Raw genomic sequence first — 19,206 nt, 5'->3', positions numbered from 1 at the left:
ATGCCCTACAAGCTCAAGGAAGGGGTGTGTGCTCAGGGCTACAGTCACGGGCACCAAGGGTGACAGCGATGGGGAGAGCCTCCGCCCACCGCCCTTCACCCAGCATCTGTCCCTCCTGTGGCCGTGGGCGGAGCAGCTCCTGAGAAGAGGACTGCAGCCGGCCCGCCCCGCACGGACCTGCTCCTCCCGAGCACAGGGCCGACCGGCCCCCCGGGAGCTGTGGGGGACTCAGAACACCACCCCTTGTTTCATCACCAAGTTTCACTTTATTGACAGGACGTCGTGGAAGGCAAGCTGCATTAGAAGAGCCCCGAGCAGCAGGACGCGGACACACATGTACAGGAATGTAAGTCGCTCCGGAGCAACAGCAGCGACGGGCACAGGGACCACGTTCTTTTCAAGGACGTATGCAGACTTACGCTGCGCAGCTGCTGAACTCGGCAGAAGCCTGGCGAGAAGACGCCGGCGCCGAGCCTGCAGGAAACCCGGCTGCACGTGGTCAGCTGCCTGCGGCTCTTCAGCTGCAGAGCTCCAACGCCGGGTCCAAACGCGGCACGGGGCAAAGAAGCGGGTCTTCGTTCCTTGTCCTAGCAGCAGGCTCACGGCACAGAGGAGCATCAGAACACAAGAGGCCTTGTGAGGAACGTCCGCGCTTTGAAACAACGCGCTCTTCGACCGGGAGGGTCGGTCCTGCTCCAACGCGCCTCAGTTGGGCCACCTGCAACACAAGGGCCCGTGTGAGCCTCCCTGCCAGGCGCAGGCTGGCAGCCGGCCCACGGGGAGAAGGGCCGGGTCCCCGCGTCCTGCGGAGGGCAGGCCTGGCCGGGGCGGCTGGCGTGTGGGGCCTGTACACACCTTACTTGTGAGTCTGGGAGAGGAGACGACGTTCCACACATGTGCAGCCAGATTCCAGAATGAGCTGAGGACGCGCCCTCACTGAAGGAAGCACACTGACCACCACTGTGACTTCCCAGCTCACGGTGGCAGCCACGAATACCTGTCCTGACACCGCACTGCATGCGTCCCATGTGCTGACTCGTGTGGCCCCGAGGGCCGGCATCCTCCATATTCTGGGGATCATTCCCGCGGGGCGACTCTGGAAGTTGCCCACTGCCCTCCCTCTGAATGCCCCTCCCCAGGACACAGGGCACCAGCTCACCAGCCTCTCCGGACCCCTCGAGTGGCCCCTGCATAGATGGTGGTAGATGCTGGGGCCCGGGGTCTGTGCTAACAGACTCCAGCCCTGCCAGCTCCTGCCCCGACGCCTGACAAGTGCCCAGCGCTGCAGAAGCCACTGAGCATGTGGTCACCGAGGGTCTGCATGGTGGCCGCATGGGAGGACACGCTCCCTCTCACTGACATGGGGGTGGGGGTGACATCATCCCTTAGGTTTGCTGTCCAAGGCCACACACACAGCAGGTCACAGAGCCGGAAGCCAACCCACAGGTAGCACGGGCACCACAATCACAGTGTACCCAAAAGCTCTCCTCCCCTCGCATTTCCTACCCAAGTTAATGGCACTAAAATCTGAGCCTGATGCAAGTCAGAACCCTGAAGATCATCCCACGGCCCTTACGCACTGCTGCCCTCACCCCAGTTTCAAGTGGCCGCTCAGGGGTTCCCTGGAGTTTCTTAACCATGTCATTCCCTTGGTGTCTCCAGAAAGAGTGGCAGACTCGTCCTCGGATCAGGAGTCTAAGAGCAGGGATCCCCAAGGATAAGGGTCCTGTGGCTGGAAGTCCCACCTGGGGCACAGGCTTCCAGTGGCCTTTTTAGTACCTGACTCTTCAACACAATGTGCCTCAAGAATTACCAGCCGTGTGAGAAAAAGAAATCTAAAACAAAAACAAGGGCTAAAGCAAACACAGAGAAGCCTGGAAGAAGAGTCTGTGAAGGAAAAAGAAAAAAATGAAATAGAACTACTGCTGTCATTAATTTCCTTGGATGCAAAAGAAATGCTCCAATTACAAAGCAATGAAGAGTCTGCATCAAACAAAGAATCAGAATTCCAGAATTTAGAAACAGCAAAATTAAAGACCAGAAAGGATGGGAGACAAAGTTGATGAGATCGCCCATGAAAAAATACAGGACGATTACAGAGGTGGAACACGGTGCCTAGCCTCCGAGACAAAGGACAGCAGAGAGAAGGGAGGAGGACATCAGAGAAGAAATCACTGGAGGAAAGTTCCAGGTCTGAGAGACAAGCAGCAGCTTCGTGTTGGCATCGGCCAGGGGGCCGGGTGCCGTGTAGGTGGGAAGGCTGCTGGGGTGGGCGGGCTTGGGTGGCGCTCCCCACTGCCCTCTGGGCGGGGACTCTCTGACCCACCAGTTGTTTAACCTCTGTGCATTTGTGTTTTTCTTCCTGTAATTGATATCCTGTGAGTGAGAGCTACTTTCATACCACTGTGGGGGGAAAGGATGCTTGACATGACTTTTAATCTTTTAAATTAAAATTTTTTATCTTTTTAAATTTATTGAGACTTGTTTTATAGCCTAATGAGATCTATCCTGGAGAATGTTCCATGTGCACTGCAAAGAATGTGTATTTTGCTGTTTGGGGATGAAATGTTCTGTATTTATTTGTTAAGTCCATCTGGTCTAATGTATCATTCATTCAAAGAAATGTTTCCTTACTGTTTTTTTGCCTGGATGATCTATCCACGAGGTAAGTGGAGTGTTAAGGCCCCTACATGCTTGAATTACTGTCAACTTCTCTCCTCATGTGTTAGTATCTGCTTTGTGTGTCTAGACGTGCCCATGCTGGCGATACACACATCTACACTCGTTGTACCCTCTCGCTGGTTGATCCCTTTATCATTACGTAATGTCCTTCCTTTGTTTCTTGTTACAGTTATTTTAAAGTCCATTTTTTCCAAGAATTGCTACCCCAACCTTTTTTTTCCACTTCAATACTCATGGAAAATCTTTACCCATCTCTCCACTTTCAGTCATCGAGTGTCTTTAGATCGGAAGTGAGCCTCCTGTAGGCAGCATACAGATGGGTCTCATTTTTACCCATTTCATTCATTCCATCACTGTGTCTTTTAATGGGAGTACTTGGACCATTTACATTTTGTGTGTGGACTCCTTGCCGTTGTTCTCAGGTCGTCTTTGTAGGTGTTCCCTGGTCTCTCGCTCTCTTTCCTCATGACTGACGACTTTCTTTACTGTTACTCTTGTTTTTATCTTTATTTCTTGTGTATCTATTGTACCTTTTTGGTGTCACAAACTCACACACAGCATCCACAGTTCATAGTCGTCTGTGTCATGTTGGCAGTGACGTGAGGTCAAGCACACTCTGAAAGAACGTTTTTAACTCCTTCACGCCTTCTGTGCGTGCCGTCACGTTTCACATCTCTTCCTGAGCCCCCTTTCCTTTCCTAATCTTCTCACTTCTCATTAGGGCTCTCTCTCTTCCAAAGAAGTCCCTTCAGTATTTGAAAGGCTAGTTTAGTGGTGACGGACTCCTTTAATTTCCGTCTGGGAAACTCTCTCTTCTTCTATTCTGCCGGATACGGTATTTTTGGCTGCAGTTTTCCTTTCAGCACTTTGAGCAGATCATGCCACTCCTTTTCTGCAAAGTTTCTGCTAAAAAGTCAGCTCACAGTCTTACAGGGTTTCCCTAGTGTGCAACTAGGGGCTTCTCTTGCTGCTGTTACAACAACTCTGTATCTTATCTTTGACTTTGACACTTTACTTCCTCTGCACTCTCCTGTGGGCCTGCAGACGTTCAGGTTCACTTAGATGCATCCTGTTTGGGACCTTGTGATTCCTGAACCTGGACGTCTGTTTCCTTCCCCAGGGAAGTTTTCAGTTATTCCTTCACATGATTTTCTGCCCCTTTCCCACTCTCCTTTACTTCTGGGACTCCTATAACGTAAATGTCTGTTTGCTTGATGTTGTCCAAGAGATCCCTGAACCCATCCTTATTTGTGTGTTGTTTTCTGTGAGTCACCATACAATACAGCATTCATTTCTGACGCCACATTCCAGGATTCACTGTGTACGCATCACACCCAGTGCCCCATGCAGTCCGTGCCCTCCTTAGTACCCACCACCAGGCTCACCCATCCCCCACCCCCTTCCCTCTAAAACCCTGTTTTAAAGAATTCCTTTTTCTTCCTATGCAGCTTGGGTGCTTTCTATCACCCTGCTTCTTCCAGTCCTGCTCTTTAGAGGAGCCGGAGCAGGACACTGAGCCCTGCCCCCACCAGTAACCAGTCTGAGGAGTACCACACGGGGGGGTAGTGGACCTGCCAGTCTCTATGGTGAGAGACATAGCCATGAAAACATGGTGCAGAAGTGCCATTATCCACAACTCAGGACTCAGGCTCACAAAGGCAGAGGAAATGAATCCTTTTTATTTGTTTATTTATTTATTTATGACCGTTCTTAAAGACTCTTTGGTGCTCTGCTCTATTACTGTAGACCAAGTCTTTTTACCTGAAATTTTTCTTCTTTAAATTCTGGGTTGCTATTCTTATGTTAACAATTTGATGACCACATCCTATTATCAGAATATCCCCCCAAATGGAGTTCAAATTAGATCAAAACATAAATTGGGGTGTGACTATCCAGGGTCATAAAAGACAGGCATAAGGAAGAATCACCCTAAGCCTTGATCTCGGTGCTCAGGCCTCGCCTGTAACTACATGTTATCAGTGAACTTGAGAGCGCTGCTTGAGACCTCTGGGACTCTGTTCCCTAACGTTCCCCTCCTTCCCAGACAGCTGCTCATATAGCTTGAGCACACAGTCACCCCACTCAGCCTCATAACACATGTCAGCCACTGGGGACCTGAGCTGGAACTTTTGGGAAAGACCCCACTTTGAATTTGCCATGGCAGTCTCTGATCAGTTGCTGAGAACGGACTTGTCAAACGCCAGTGGCCCATCCTGCTCGTAAACCAACCAGACGGAGTGGTGAAGGCCTGTGCCTCGAGAGGCTCAGAGCCAATGTAATTGGAGAGAGCTGTGTCACTGCTGATGGCACTGCCCTTCATACTGACCACCAGGAAACAGTGCCATTCCCTGTATTTGGGGTTCTTCCTGCAGGGAGCATCTGGATCTGTCATGACCAAGGTGTAGTGTTTACCTGGATCAAGGCCATCCCATGCAACAGCAGTGGGCCAGTTCTTAACCTGGGTGGGCATCAGAACTTTGCCCAGCTCGCTGATCCCCGCCCCAGTGTATCCTGCAGATGCTGTGACCACTTGCCCATTTCCTGCAGGCTCAAAGACCTGGACCACTTGCTGAGGTCCACCAGCATTGTGGGGCCAAGCTGGGCAGATAGCAGCGAAGTCACAGGAGCAAGGTACAGGCCTGCAGCACTGCCTCTGAGTGACCTGCGAACCGTCTCCCTCATTTCTGAAGGACAGTTTGGCCAGGGACTGAATTTTTGGTGCAGTTTTATTCTTTCTGTACTTTGAGTATATCAACCCACTGCCTTCTGGCCTCTGAGGTTTTGGATGAGAAACTGGTGATAAGATTACTGACGATCTCTTGTATCTAATGAGTCACTTCTCTCTTGCTGCTTTCAAGATTTTTTCTTTGTCTCTGGCCCATAACAATTTGATTATGATGCACCTTGGCAAGGGTTGAGTTAATTCTAATTAGTTTGTTGAGCTTCCTGGATTTGTAGGTTCATGTCTTTCATCAAATTTGGCAAGTTTTCAACCATTATTCCTTTGAATATTCTTTTTACCTCTTCTCATTCTGGGACTCCCACAATGCATACCATACAATTGCTTGCTGATACCATACGAGTCCCCTCAACCTCTGTTCACTTTTCTTCATTCATCATTTTTTGTTTCTCGGGTTTAGAAATTTCAATTGCCCCAGCTTCAAGTTCACAGATTCTTTCTCTGCTGCTCAAATGTGCTTCTGAACCCTTCTAGAGAATATTTCGTTTCAGTCACTATACTTCCCAGCTCCAGATACCTTCTTGGTTCTTTCCGTAATCTTTTTTTTTTTTTTTTTAAGATTTTATTTATTTATTTGACAGAGAGAGATCACAAGTAGACAGAGAGGCAGGCAGAGAGAGAGAGGGAAGCAGGCTTCTTGCTGAGCAGAGAGCCCGATGCGGGACTCGATCCCAGGACCCTGAGATCATGACCTGAGCCAAAGGCAGCAGCTTAACCCACTGAGCCACCCAGGCGCCCTCTCTCCGTAATCTTTATTTCTTTCTATCTTTTTGTTTTCAGTTTGTTCCCTGTTTTCCTTTGTTCATGTCTTCTTATAGCTCTTTGAAAATCTTTATGTCTTATCTATTAAATATGACATCTGGGCTTCTTCAGGGACAGTTTCTGTCCATTTATTTTGTCCCTTGGAGTGGGCCATGCTTACATACTTCTTTGTATGCCTTGATTCTGTTGTTGTTGTTGTTGCAAACTGGACGTCATAAAAATTGAATCATACTGTTCTACCTCTGGAAATCACATTCCTCCCATCTCCTTATGCTTGCTGTTTTTTGCTGTGTGTCTACTGGAGACCAGCCTGAAGGGAAAGCCTAAGGTCCTCTCATATCATCTCTGACCTCCATTTTTTCCTTGCCGCACATGGTGGCTTTTTAGATACCCCTGCATGGGCAGCTGTTTTTCAATGTCCTGATCCTTAAGTGTCTTGCCTGCTAGAGCAAGAAGTTGGTGGTGGGGGGGTGCCTACTAACATGCATTGCCCTATTCAATGCTACGAAAGCCACTTCAGCCAGTGGAGGCTGAAATGATAGTGGCCAGCCTCTATGCCTGCATCTCAGCAACCAAAAACAGCAGCCACTACACAAGAGCCTGATGCTTGGACAAGGTCCTCATTGTTTACTCTGGCTCCAGCAAGGTGCCCCAGGAATGTGTGCATGGCTGTCTGCCATGGGGCTGGAGGATGGGCAGCCAGAAATGATGGGAATTAACCACAACTTACCAGCCAAGCTATCCACTGGAAGCTGCATCTTCAGTCTCCACACTGTTCCAAAACAGCTCCTTCAAGCAGTTTCTGGCAATACAATTGTTGTCTAGGTGGAGAGACAGATTCCTGGTACTTCCTATGCCCTCTCTTCCCTGAGATGACGGTCCTCCCATTAATTTTTGAATGCAGTACTGTTGCTATGCTTTCTGAACGTGATTTTGACTTCCTCAATAAATATTTAGAATAATTTCCAAGTGGAAAGATTTTTGCTTTTTATTTTTCTGTTGTTATATTTCTAGTTATTTTTTTGTGTACAGAAAATACAGCTTGTGTGATTTCTACTTTTCACTAAATTGACTGAGATTTACTTTGGAGTCTAACACATGGTTAGATTTCTGAACTGTCCATTTGTGGAAAATAACATAAACAAAAGAGCATACACTGCTCTGTATATTTCCATTAGAATAATCTTGTTAAAGTGTTGTTCAAATGCATGTCACTATTTCTGGTCTATATGATCTATTCGTTTCTGGCAGCTATGTGTTAATTAATGCTCCCTATCATCAGGACTATTTTTCCTTGGATTTTCCTCATCATTTTGATTCACAACACCAGGTACATAATGGGTCTGATGGACGCTCATGTATCTATCATCTATTCATCCATCCAGCACCTTCTTCCAGCACATATCCCTACATTTTACACACACGTGAACTTCTATTTTTCTAAAAATATCAAGATTTGTTACAATTCTATCCGCTCTCTAAAGCAAGATAAGAAATTTAGTTTGTCATTACTTTTCTTTTTGTCTTATTCCCCAGAAACACTAATCACGTTCTCCTTGCTGATCTGGGATTTCAGTCAATTGTTTCGCATATTTGTTTTTCTTACAGTTAATGACTGTTTAGCAATAAAGGCATTTTATTAATTTCTTAGTTCAACACTGTTTCTCATAGCCCATGTAGTTGTTTTAGGTGAAGTGCTCATTTTGCTACAGCATACCCATTTTCTGTTGTAAAGGATCTGGGAGTCAACATTTTCTGATTCCTGAAAATGTGTTCATTTTTCCTCTTATGGTAGAATGTTAACTTGGCTGCCTATAGGTTTCTGGACTCAAAATCATTTTTCTATAAAGCAAAGCAGGAAGTGACATGATTCCTGGAGAAGGTTCTGGAGGGGGAGAACTGAAGATGCTCACCAGTAAGGGGCAGTGTTGTGCAGTAGTGACGCCGAGCGACGAGGAGCAGCTGAGGACAGGAGCACCTGGCCCAGGCTACAAGCACGGTCACTTTGTCCATGAGTAGGTGAAGAGACAGATATCACCTCCGTTATTAAGGATTCGTCCACTTCTCATGGTATTTGGTTATGAATCTAGATGGTGCACAGACGCTTGGGGGAGAACAAATGTGGCTAAAGGAATGGACAGAAAGCAAAGCTGCCAGCTGGACTGTGGATAAAGAGGAAGTGCTGGATGGCTAGGGATAGAGGGGGAGTGTAGGACCTGGAAAGCAGCGAAGCACGGACAATGACCTCTGGATAGGACCAAGAGTTCGCTGAGGTCAAGGAGCATAAATTTAAGGTAGGACCAGTAAGCATGACTGTGGGTCTTTCTCTAGCCACATCCCAAATGCAGAGGATTGGATTTAACCAAATAAACACAGTAAAATGAGAAAGGTAAAGCAGTCGAAAGTACATACAAGGAAGTCACTTTGATCACTGACCGCAGAGGAGAAACAGTAAAGTGAGGACAAGAAGGGGTGTGAGGCCCAATGAAGGGCAGTTGGACCAGTGGACTGGGGGGGGTCCTGATCTGACCAAAGGAACATGTGGGTCTGGACACACTGCGCTTTGTGGCTGGAGTGTGTCTAAAACTGAAGTCACGGAGTGGCTGAGCTACTGGGAATGGTGGCCAAGGTGGAAGGCCACACTGCTGGGATGGCAGGTCAAGGCACTGTCATCAGGGAAGACTATCTACAGGCTACTGAAATCGCCAAAAATTATTACAAGACTCATGGTGAGAAGAGTGCCAGGGAGCCAGGAGCCAAAATCTTGAAGAATCTGAAGGACAATGGCAGGGTAGGTGGTAGGGTTGGATGACAGATTTAAAGTTTGTAGTTTTAGTACTTTGCCAAAATGCCCAAAGAAATACATTTAGTCCCCCATGCTCTTGTGGAGCTTCCCCTTCCCCTGTCTAGAGGAATGTACCCTTCATGTCACCTTCATCTGGACAGGCCTTTTTAGCTGCCCTGATGAACAGAATTGGGTAGCAGAGCTAATGAATGACTTGTGAGGCTAGTTTACAAAAGGTGACATGGCCTCTGCCTGGGTCTTTAGCTCTCGGGTATCCAGCTACCATGCTGGGAAGAACCCCAAACTAGTCCCCAGGGACTAGCGGAGAGGCTCCTGTGGAGAGAAACTGACACCCCTGGCCAAGAGGCAGCATAAGCCAGAAATGTGAATGACTAGGACTTCGAAGGACATCATGTCTCCCAGCTGGGGCCTAGCCACAATGGAGCACAGACAAGCCATGCCGGGCCTGTGAGCACACTAGCTGTATGTTTTACACCACTAAGGCCTGGGATAGCTCATTAGGTAGTTCTACCTACTGCTAGAACAGTCTGGAAGCAGGAATGAAATCATGAAGGTACAGGAGCAAGAGCTACATGAAGGGACTGGCATGTTTGCCAGAGCAAGGTAACGGGACAGCCAGAGAAGAGGCCACGACAGGGGACAGGCACAGGGGACTTCACTGTCCATAGACATGGGACTGCAGAAGTCCCAGTGAGGGCATCGATGGAGGCACGGAATATGGTGGCAGCAGTGGCCATATTAAGAAGAGTGTGAATTCCAGATACGATTTGGGTCTTTTGTGGTTCCACACATCATTGTTCCCAACAGACCGTTTGTCAGGGCTTGGGAAAGTGGAGACATCAAGGACGATGCCTGGGTTTCTATGTGAATAATGATTTCCAAAATGAGGAAGGCAGGAAGAAGGAAATGGTAAAGATATCTGCCATATATGTGAACATCAAAGACTTAATACCCATAATATAAAAAAGGCCGCCAAATCAATATAAAAAATCACCCAAGAAAAATTTAGCCAAGGATATGAATGAGTAGTTCACAAAGAGAAATACAAATGGCCAATAAGTGTATGAAAAAGATAAGCTTCACTGGTACTCAGAGAAATGCAAACTAAACTAAACTAAACTAAAGTGTTGTTCTTTTTTGACCACAGACGGTAAAGATTAAAAGGGCCGAAAATCTGCATACAGTGAAAAGTGGAGTGGTGTGTGTGCAGTGGGAACTGACCAGGAAGAGGGGCAGGGGAGATGGTGACCTCACGTCAGAAGGTAACATGACAACACCCAGCAGCCCCACAGCTCTCAGTCAGCACTAGCAGGCAGTTCCAACCCTACACACCGTACATGGAGTCAATCAGGTTTCTGGCCACGAGAATGCTGAATCAAGAAAAACTTTGTGTCTTTGGGTCCCTCTCAAATAATTTTTTTCCAATTCAAATAACTGTCTTTCTTAACAAGACAGAAATGCAGGAAATGCCCAGTCTCTTGTAGTTTCATCCCTACCCTGAACACAACCACTGTTAGTCAGTCTGATGCTTATGCATCTGTTTAATTCACGTCTCAATTCTAGGCTCCTCTGTTTCTTTTTTTAAGATTTTGTTTTGAGAGAGTGAGAGAGGAGAGCAGAAGCACCCTAAAGGGGGAGGGGCATACGGAGAGAGAAGCAGACCCCTTGCTGTACATGGAGCCTGATGTGGGGCTCAATCCCAGGAGCTAAAGGCAGATGCCTGACTGACTGAGCCACCCAGGCACCCTTTTTTTTTTTTCCCCCAGCTTTACTGAGGCGTGATTGACAAATAAAAACCTGTATATATTTAAGGCATACAGCATGGTGTTTTAATGTAGCTAACCCTTGTGTAAGAATTACCATGATCAATCTAACCCTACTATCACTTCACATAATTCCTACTTGTGTGTGTGTAGTGAGAACACTCAAGACCCATTCTACTCCCTCACCAAATTCCAAGTATACATTATTTTTAGTATACTTATTGTGCTGTACATTAGATGTCTCAAATTTATTCACCTTATAACTGAGTATTTGTACACTTCGACCAAGATCTCCCCATTTCCTTAACCCTGAAGCCCCTGGCAGCTACCATTCTACGGTTTCTCTAAGTTCGACTTTTTCAGATTCCACATATAAGTGATGCCATTAAATATTTGTCCTTCTCTGTCTGGCTTATTTCACTTGGCATAGCATCCTCTGAGATCACCCCCACTGTCAAAAATGGCAGGATTTCCTTCTTTTTTATGGCTGGATATTACTTGTGTATATGCACCACAATTTCTTGATCTGTTCATCTGCTGACGACTTAGGTTACTTCCACGTTGGCTACTGTGAAAAATACTGCAATGAACACTGCAGGGCAGATATTTCCTCGAGACACTGATTTCCTTTCCTCCAGGTATATACATCCAGAAGAGGACTGCTGGACCACAGGGTAGTTCCATTTTTAGAGGAACTGCCATACTGTTTTCCACAGTGGCTTTCTCCATTTACATTCCATCAATGGTGCACAAGAGTTCCTTTTTCTCCACATCCTTATCAATGCTTCTTATCTCTTGTCTTTTTGATGATGGTCATTCTAACAGGTATGAGGTGGTATCTCACTGCAGTTCTGATTTGTATTTCAATGATGATTAGTGATACTGAGCACCTTTTCATGTACCTGTTGGCCATCTGTAAGCCTTCTGTGGAGAAATGTCTGTTCAAGTTCCTTTGCTCATTTTTCAATTGGGTTATTTAGGATTTGATTTTTTTTTTTTAAGATTTTATTTATTTGTCAGAGAGAGAGGGAGAGAGAGCGAGCACAGGCAGACAGAATGGCAGGCAGAGGGAGAAGCAGGCTCCCTGATGAGCAAGGAGCCCGATGTGGGACTCGATCCCAGGACGCCGGGATCATGACCTGAGCCGAAGGCAGCTGCTTAACCAACTGAGCCACCCAGGCGTCCCTAGGATTTGATTTTTTTACTATTGAGTTATAGTAGTTCCTTTTATATTTTAGGTATTAACCTCTTATCAGATACATGGTTTGAAAATATTTCCTCCCATTCCATAGACGGTCTTTTCATTTTGTTCACCATTTCCTTTGCCATGCAGAAGCTTTTTAGTTTGATGTAGTCCCACTTGTATATTTCTGCTGTTCTTCCCTATGCTTTTGGAGTCATATCCAAAAAATCATTTCTAAGACTGACGTCAAGGAGGTTATTCCCTATATTTTCTTCTGGGAATTTTGCAGTGTTAGGTCTTATGTTCAAGTCTTTAATGCATTTTTGTGTAAATTAAGGGTCCAATTTCATTCTTATGCATGTGGATATGCAGTTTTCCCAACATTATTTATTGAAGAGACTGTCCCTTTCTCCATTGTGTTATTGGAGCCCCTGTTGAAAACTGGTTGACCATATATTTGAGGTTTTATTTCTGGGCTTTCTATTCTGTTCCATCTATCTATGAGTCTATTTTTGGGCAAGTACCAAATTATTTTGATTACTTTAGCTTTGTAACACAGTTTGAAATCAAGAAATGTGACATCTTTACCTTTGCTGTTCTTTCTCAAGATTGCTTCGGGTTTGGGGGGTATTTTGTGGTTCTATACAAATTTTAGGGTTGTTTATCCCACTTCTGTGAAAAATGCTATTAAAATTTTCATAGGGATTGCACTGAGCATGTGGATTACTTTGGGTAGTATGAATATTTTAACAATACTCTTCCAATCTATGAACACAAAATATCTTTCCACTTACTTGTGTCTTCAATTTCTTCCATCAGTGTTTCATAGTTTTCATTATACAGATCTTTTACCTCCTTGGTAAAATTTATTTCTAAATATTTCATTCTTTTTAATGCACTATTAGAATTCTTTTCTAATTACTTTTTTGGATAGTCTGCTGTTAGTGTATAGAAATGCAATTGATTTTTTTATATTGAACCTGTATCCTTCAACTTTACTGAATTCACTTAATAGTCCTAAAAGTTTTCTGACAGAATCTTTAGATTTTCTATACATGAGATCATTACATCAAACGGATCTTACCTCCTCCTCTTCTTTTCTTTTTTTTTCTTTTTAAAAGATTTTATTTATTTGCCAGACAGAGATCACAAGTAGGCAGAGAGGCAGGCAGAGAGAGAGGAGAAAGCAGGCTCCCTGCTGGGCAGAGAGACCGATGTGGGGCTCGATCCCAGGACCCTGGGATCACGACCTGAGCAGAGGCTTTAACCCACTGAGCCACCCAGGCATCCCCAACTTTTTTTTTTTTTTTTTTTTTTTAAAGATTTCCCTCCTCCTTTTCAATTTGGATGCCTTTTATTTCTTTTTCTTGCCTAACTGCTCCGGCTAGAATTTCCAGTACTATGCCGCACATAAGTAGTGAGAGGGCCACCCTGCTCTTGTTCCTGATCTTAGAGAAAGAGCTTTCAACATTTCATCATTGTATATGATACTAGCTATGGGTTGGTCATATGCGGCCTTCGTTAAGTTGAGGCACACTCTTTTTACATTTACTTTGTTACAGCTTTAACCATGAAAGGATGATAAAGTCTGTAAACATATAAAGAAAATATTAACACAGCTAAAGGGAGAAGTAGACAGCAATATAACAATAGCAGGGTAGTCCAAATACCCTACTTTCAACAATGGGCGCATCACCCAAATACAAAGCAGTAAGGACACACTTTAAGCCAGACGGACTGGACAGACATCTGTAACAGACGAATACACACTCTCTTCAAGCATTCAAGAATGTTCCTCGGGGTAGATCATATGTTGGACTATAAAACAAGTCTTAAAAATTTAACAAGACTGATGGGCACCTGGGTAGCTCAGTTGGTTAAGTATCCACCTCTTGATTTCAGCTCAGGTCATGATCTCAGGGTTGTGAGATCAAGCTCCCTCATTGGGCTTCATGCCTGGTGTGGAGGCTGCTTGAGATTCTTTCCCCCTCTCTGTCCCTCACTCTCCTAACTTCACAAGACTGAAATTGTATCAAGTATAGTTTCTGATGCCAACGGTATGAAACTCGAAATCTGTAAGAAGAAAAGTGGAAAACTTATAAATCTGTAGAAATTGAAAAACACATTTGTGAACAACCAAAGGTCAAGGAAGAAATCAAAAGGTATCTTGATACAAACACAAACAGAATACAACATACAAAAACTAATGGGATGCAAAAATAACAGGATGCAACCAAAGCAGTTCTAAGAGGGATGTTTATAGCAATAAATGCCTATGTCAGAAGAAAGAGACATCTCAAATAAACAACCTTACTTTACAGGTCAAGGAACTAGAAAAAGATCATATTAAGCCCAAATATAGTAGAAGGAAGGAAATAAAAAAGATTTAAAAAATGAAACAAGAGATTACAAAAATAAATGAAATTAAATTGGTTTTTTGAAAAGATATACAAAATTGACAAACCTTGAGCTAGACTGCCCAAGAGAAAAAGATAGATGGCTCAAATCAAATTACAAACAAAGAGAATAAATTAAAACTGATACTGCAGACACTTACACACCCAAAACTGGATGAAGTAGAAGAAATGGATAAATTCCGAGAGACATACAACCTACCAAGACTGAATCATGATGAGGCAGATCATCTGAACAGACCAATAAATGAGAAAGGAGATTGAATCGGTAATTAAAAAGTTCCCAACAAATGAAAAGTCCAGGACTAGATGGCATCGCTGGTGAATCCTACCAAACATTTAAAGAATTAATGCCAATCCTTCCCAACTCTTCAAAAAAAAAAAATGAAGGATCACTTCCAAACTCATTTTATGAGGCCAGCAATCCCTGATATCAAAACCAGACAAGGAAACTATATGAAAATGATAGGCCAACAAAAATCCTTGACAAAATATTAGCAAACCAAATTCAACAGAACGTTAACATGTCATACACCATGATCAGTGGTATTTATCCCTTGGAAGCAAGGAGGGTTCAACACATGCAGATCAATCAACATGACAAATTAACAGAACGAAGGATAAAGAATCCTACGACCATCTCAGTCGATGCAGAAACAGCATTTGACAAAATTCAACATCCTCCTTCTTCCCAAAGATCCCAATATATTAGATCATGAAGTGTCTTCCAAATAATCAAAGAAATGCGAAATATTTAATTATGAGTGACATATTGTTTTATTTTCATTTTCAAATTGATACGTGGACATTTCGTCCCAGCCAGACTAGGCTGCAGAGGTGACTAACTTACACACCGAGATCACGGAAACTTACCATAAGCACTGGCTCCTCAAACAGAAGAGACTGAACGAACTTAAGGACTTAATCAAGCTTGCTAATGACAATGAACATTTTACTGACAAGCTGCAGTGCAGATATAAAGGGGGAGAACAATTTTCACGGCGGTCTACTCTTTTCATCTAAGGGATGAGAAATTCATTTCAAAGTTATAAAAACAAGCAGCAAAGAAATGAAACTTCTAGAAGCAACAGTGGTCTCAAATGAGCACAGATGAAAGGAACAGAATGTTGACAGACAGGAAACACTGAAGTGGAATGAAACAAATCTATTTCTAAAGCTGGGGAACTGGGGCGCCTGGGTGGCTCAGTCATTGGGTGTCTGCCTTCAGCTCAGGTCATGATCCCGGATCCTGCGATCGAGCCCCATATCGGGCTCCCTGCCCAGTGGGAAGCCTGCTTCTCCCTCTCCCACTCCCCCTGCTTGTGTTCCCTCTCTCCCTGTCTCTGTCAAATAAATAAATTAAATCTTAAAAAAATAAATGAGTAAAACTGGGCCATCAGGTTGTAGGTCTTACAAGACTTGCATGGAAAGTAACCAGGTACACAGTGTATTTCAGAAGGCCTTTGCAGGAAGCAGTGAGGGTGTTTCAAACATAAAATCTACATGTATTAAAACACCTGGAGACTGTACCCCATTCTGGTAAACACTAGATGGGATTCTAAGGCCAGACAAAGCCAGGAGCACTGCATATTTGAGCTGCTGGGGTAATGCATGAAGTACAACACGCAAACTGGGCTGTGAGTATGCTCAGGGGTTACTCTGTTTCTACAGAGAGCGACGACTGTGAGTGTCTTCAGGGGAACACATGTGAGCATTATCTGCAAGTGCTGGAAACCTCCAGAGCCACAGCGTGTGGGGCCGGACAGGCCACTGACACAGGTCTTCTATCCCCTAAATCTAGGTTTCCTTCCATTGTCAATACCCCAGAGGTTGAGCTCAGTAAAACTTTGGCCTTGAAATGACAATTCTTAAGTTACTTGAGAATTCTTCAATGAAACTTGGAAAATCTAGAACATTTTTTAAAACCGAGAGCTGTTCAATGCTTAGATAGAGCAAGAAATGAACCTCTCATTAGCATTATAAATTAAGCTTCCTGACAATGAATGAGTGCCTCCTCCCCACACACCCCTACAGGCCTCCTGTCTAATGCCAGGTGTCTGTCGACTGGGACCCAGGCCTGCCTCTCACGCACTGTTGTCAGGAACTCTGAGCTGGAGCCTGGCCAGAGTAAAATGGAAAGGAGGATTTGAAAGGAACAGACCCGTGGGCCACACACCATTATGATTCCCAGGCAGGGCTAGGCCCTCCATGCAGAGCTGGCTCTCCTGCCAGGAAGGTGAGAAGAAGGCTGTTACCTCTTTCTCTATATTTATAGCTAGAAACCACACTTGGAATATTATACAGCCGTAGTGCATCACGTCTCCAATCCATACAGTATTTACAACCTAGCATTAAATTTAAAAAAGCAGGACATAGTAAGATTCCAACTCACTTAAAAAAAAAAAAAAAAGGCAACCACACCTTCGAGACACAGATAAAGAAATGAGAGTGAGGATGTTAGGAGCTGCCTGGGCCACAGAGTCAGGCACAGCCTCTGAAAACGGCCAACGGAGCTCTTCTTCATATGCTGCGAGAGAAGTCACTGAAAAGCTTTGCTCTCAAGAAGGGCATCCCAGGGCTTTAAGGCTGGACCTCCCATCCCCTTCTCTCCACACTTGAGAGGAAGCAAACTTATTTGCAAACCACGTTAACTTAGCCCCATGTCAGGATTCAGCATCTGAATTTTTTTAAAGTTAGCAACTGATATGAAAGATACATGTTCCAAAGACAGATGCTTTACTTTCATCTTTGATAAAACGGATTTATTCTGGGGATGGAAGTGGTGCACTTACCCAGAAGAGGATGAGTATCTCCTCCAATGGTCAGGTTCATATTGTCTATTTCCTGTACCAAACAGATACGAAAACCAAAACTAAGTTAATTACATTTCTCTAAAATTCAAAGAGAAAAAAACAGGACATTTCCAAGTAGGTATCAAAACAACATGCTGAGCTGTATTTGGAGAACAGCATTTTTATTCTCTTTTCTGTTGCAGCCACTATCATTAAAGTTTGTTGCACGATATTCCCTTAGAGTAGGAAGCAATTAATTAAGAGGTGGCTGTGCTGGCAGAAGGAAGCATGTCCTCAGTGCTCCTCTGAATGCCAGTTCCAACCACTGGCACGGAAGCCAGACAGCCTCCGCGGCCAGTGGTACTGGGGAAGAAGCTGCATGCGCAACTGGCTCACGGAGGACACATGGCCAAGGACGGGCGAGCAGGGTGCGGCTCTTTCCCCAGCTGAGCGCAGAGCCCCCCATGCCCGCGCAGCTGGTCACTCCTCACCTTCCACAACACAGGGAGTGTCAGGGGAACCAGAGGAGAGCCACCCCGCCGGGAAAAACGGAGGTCGTTCGCACACTCAGAAAACGACATTTTCCTGACACAGCCTCCCATGCCTCTGCTGCCTGAGGACGCCCGCGCCTTTCCCGCCCAGGGCAGCCTATGTAGCTCAGCCGCTCCCACAAATGAGAGCCTGGCAGGGGCTCTGGTCAAGGGCTGGATGACGGGAGCGGGTCACAGCGAGGCCAGAAGGAGGCTTCCAGGCCCCTCCTTGTTATCACAGATGATCAGAGATGGTTTTACAATAGCCCAGCACTCCTCCAGAATTACCACCGACAAGTGAAAATCTGAAGAAATCACAGGCAAATGCGATTTGCTACTGACTGTGGAATTTCACACATCATTTCTCACCAACAGCAAGGAAGAAGTTAGGGTGTTCTCAGTGTCGCTGCTTTGAAGTTCCCCACCACAGGGAGGGTCTCACCTCTGCCGGTCCTGTGACCCCTCCCCAGTTCCCAGGCCAGGAAGCAAACGTTTCACAGGGAGGCTGGTGCCACTCCCTAAAAGGCCCTGACTTCCCCGCCTGGCCGGTGTGGGCTCACAGAGGCGGCCACTGCGGCTGCTGGTGCCGCTCCTCTCCCCCTCCTCCTCCCTGGACTGTCTCCTGGTAACTCAGTACACTCATTCAGAGGCATTTTTAATTTTACATAAAGAATTTTGTCTGTTAACTGTGTCCAGGAAGTACTGACAACTTTCTACTCGGACTACTTCAATATCTCTAAAAAATACTAAAACCGGAGTTCAAAGGTAGACATAAGTGAGCAAACAGTGTGTGGGCCCAGCAACGATGATGTAATTAATTCTATCACGGTGACAAAACTGAAAAAGTGGATTCCCTGACCTTAAATAACGTTCCAGCTCTAATAAAAGACTTTGTATGTGTGTGTGACTCGTATCTTACACAGGAGTATCTGAAATCAGACAACCCACTGGTACCACCAGGAACATTTCCGTTAACGTTTCTCCACGTGAGACATCTGTCTTTGCTGAACCACCGCCTTGAGGGAGGCTTGGGAGACACCCCCACGCTCCAGCTCTCGGGGCGGCTGACACCATGTCACATCAGTTCAGGTGGTCCGCACAGGCTTCAGCACGTCCGTGTGCTCTGCTGTGCCCGCCACGGTGTAACTGCCACCTGTCACCACATGTGCCCTGATGACACCAGGGACTGCTCCCGAAGCCAGCATTCCATCCCCAAATTCTGAAATCTGATCCTAGCTCAGCACCCACCCCGTGCAATTCTGCCTCTGACCTGTGGTCTCACAGGGCACGTGTTTCAGCCCCGAGCCCTCCTGTACCAGCATCCCCGGTCTTCCGTGCGGCCGCTGCGGTCCTGGCCCTGTGGAGGAGATTCCTGCAAACCTGGGCACCTGGGGCAGCTTCAGCCTCTTGCTGCTGTGCCTGTTACAATCTCCTTGCTTCTACGTAACCACAACAGAAGAGGGAAGACGGGCTTCTCCAGGCCTCGGGCCCCGTCTGACAAACATCCTTAAGCATTGCAAACGCCCCCTGAAAT

At 45.5% G+C, this 19,206-nt stretch overlaps 1 protein-coding gene and 1 pseudogene across 6 annotated transcripts in view; both read right to left on the bottom strand.

Moving 5' to 3' along the window:
- Positions 1 to 243: 243 nt before the first annotated feature.
- The window catches only part of FAM120B (family with sequence similarity 120B), an 89,535-nt gene continuing 70,572 nt past the window's right edge, over positions 244 to 19,206 (bottom strand). For 5 of the 6 annotated variants that reach the window (XM_047735241.1, XM_047735244.1, XM_047735243.1 and 2 more), the window contains 2 exons: positions 17,143 to 17,194; positions 13,269 to 14,009 (listed from right to left, as the gene is read on the bottom strand). In XM_047735241.1, the coding sequence (XP_047591197.1) occupies positions 13,877 to 14,009; positions 17,143 to 17,194 (185 nt within the window). In that variant the 3' untranslated portion in view covers positions 13,269 to 13,876. Of the gene's footprint in view, positions 719 to 13,268; positions 14,010 to 17,142; positions 17,195 to 19,206 lie in introns of those variants that run through there. The other variant, XM_047735239.1, reaches the window with a different exon arrangement.
- Positions 2,594 to 5,980, bottom strand: LOC125103302 (phosphatidylethanolamine-binding protein 1-like; annotated as a pseudogene).

This window comes from Lutra lutra, chromosome 6 (genome assembly GCF_902655055.1).
Source record: "Lutra lutra chromosome 6, mLutLut1.2, whole genome shotgun sequence".
Taxonomy (NCBI): Eukaryota; Metazoa; Chordata; class Mammalia; order Carnivora; family Mustelidae; genus Lutra; species Lutra lutra.
The sequence above is the reverse complement of the archived record's forward strand: the minus strand, read 5'-3'. Positions and strand labels throughout refer to the sequence as shown.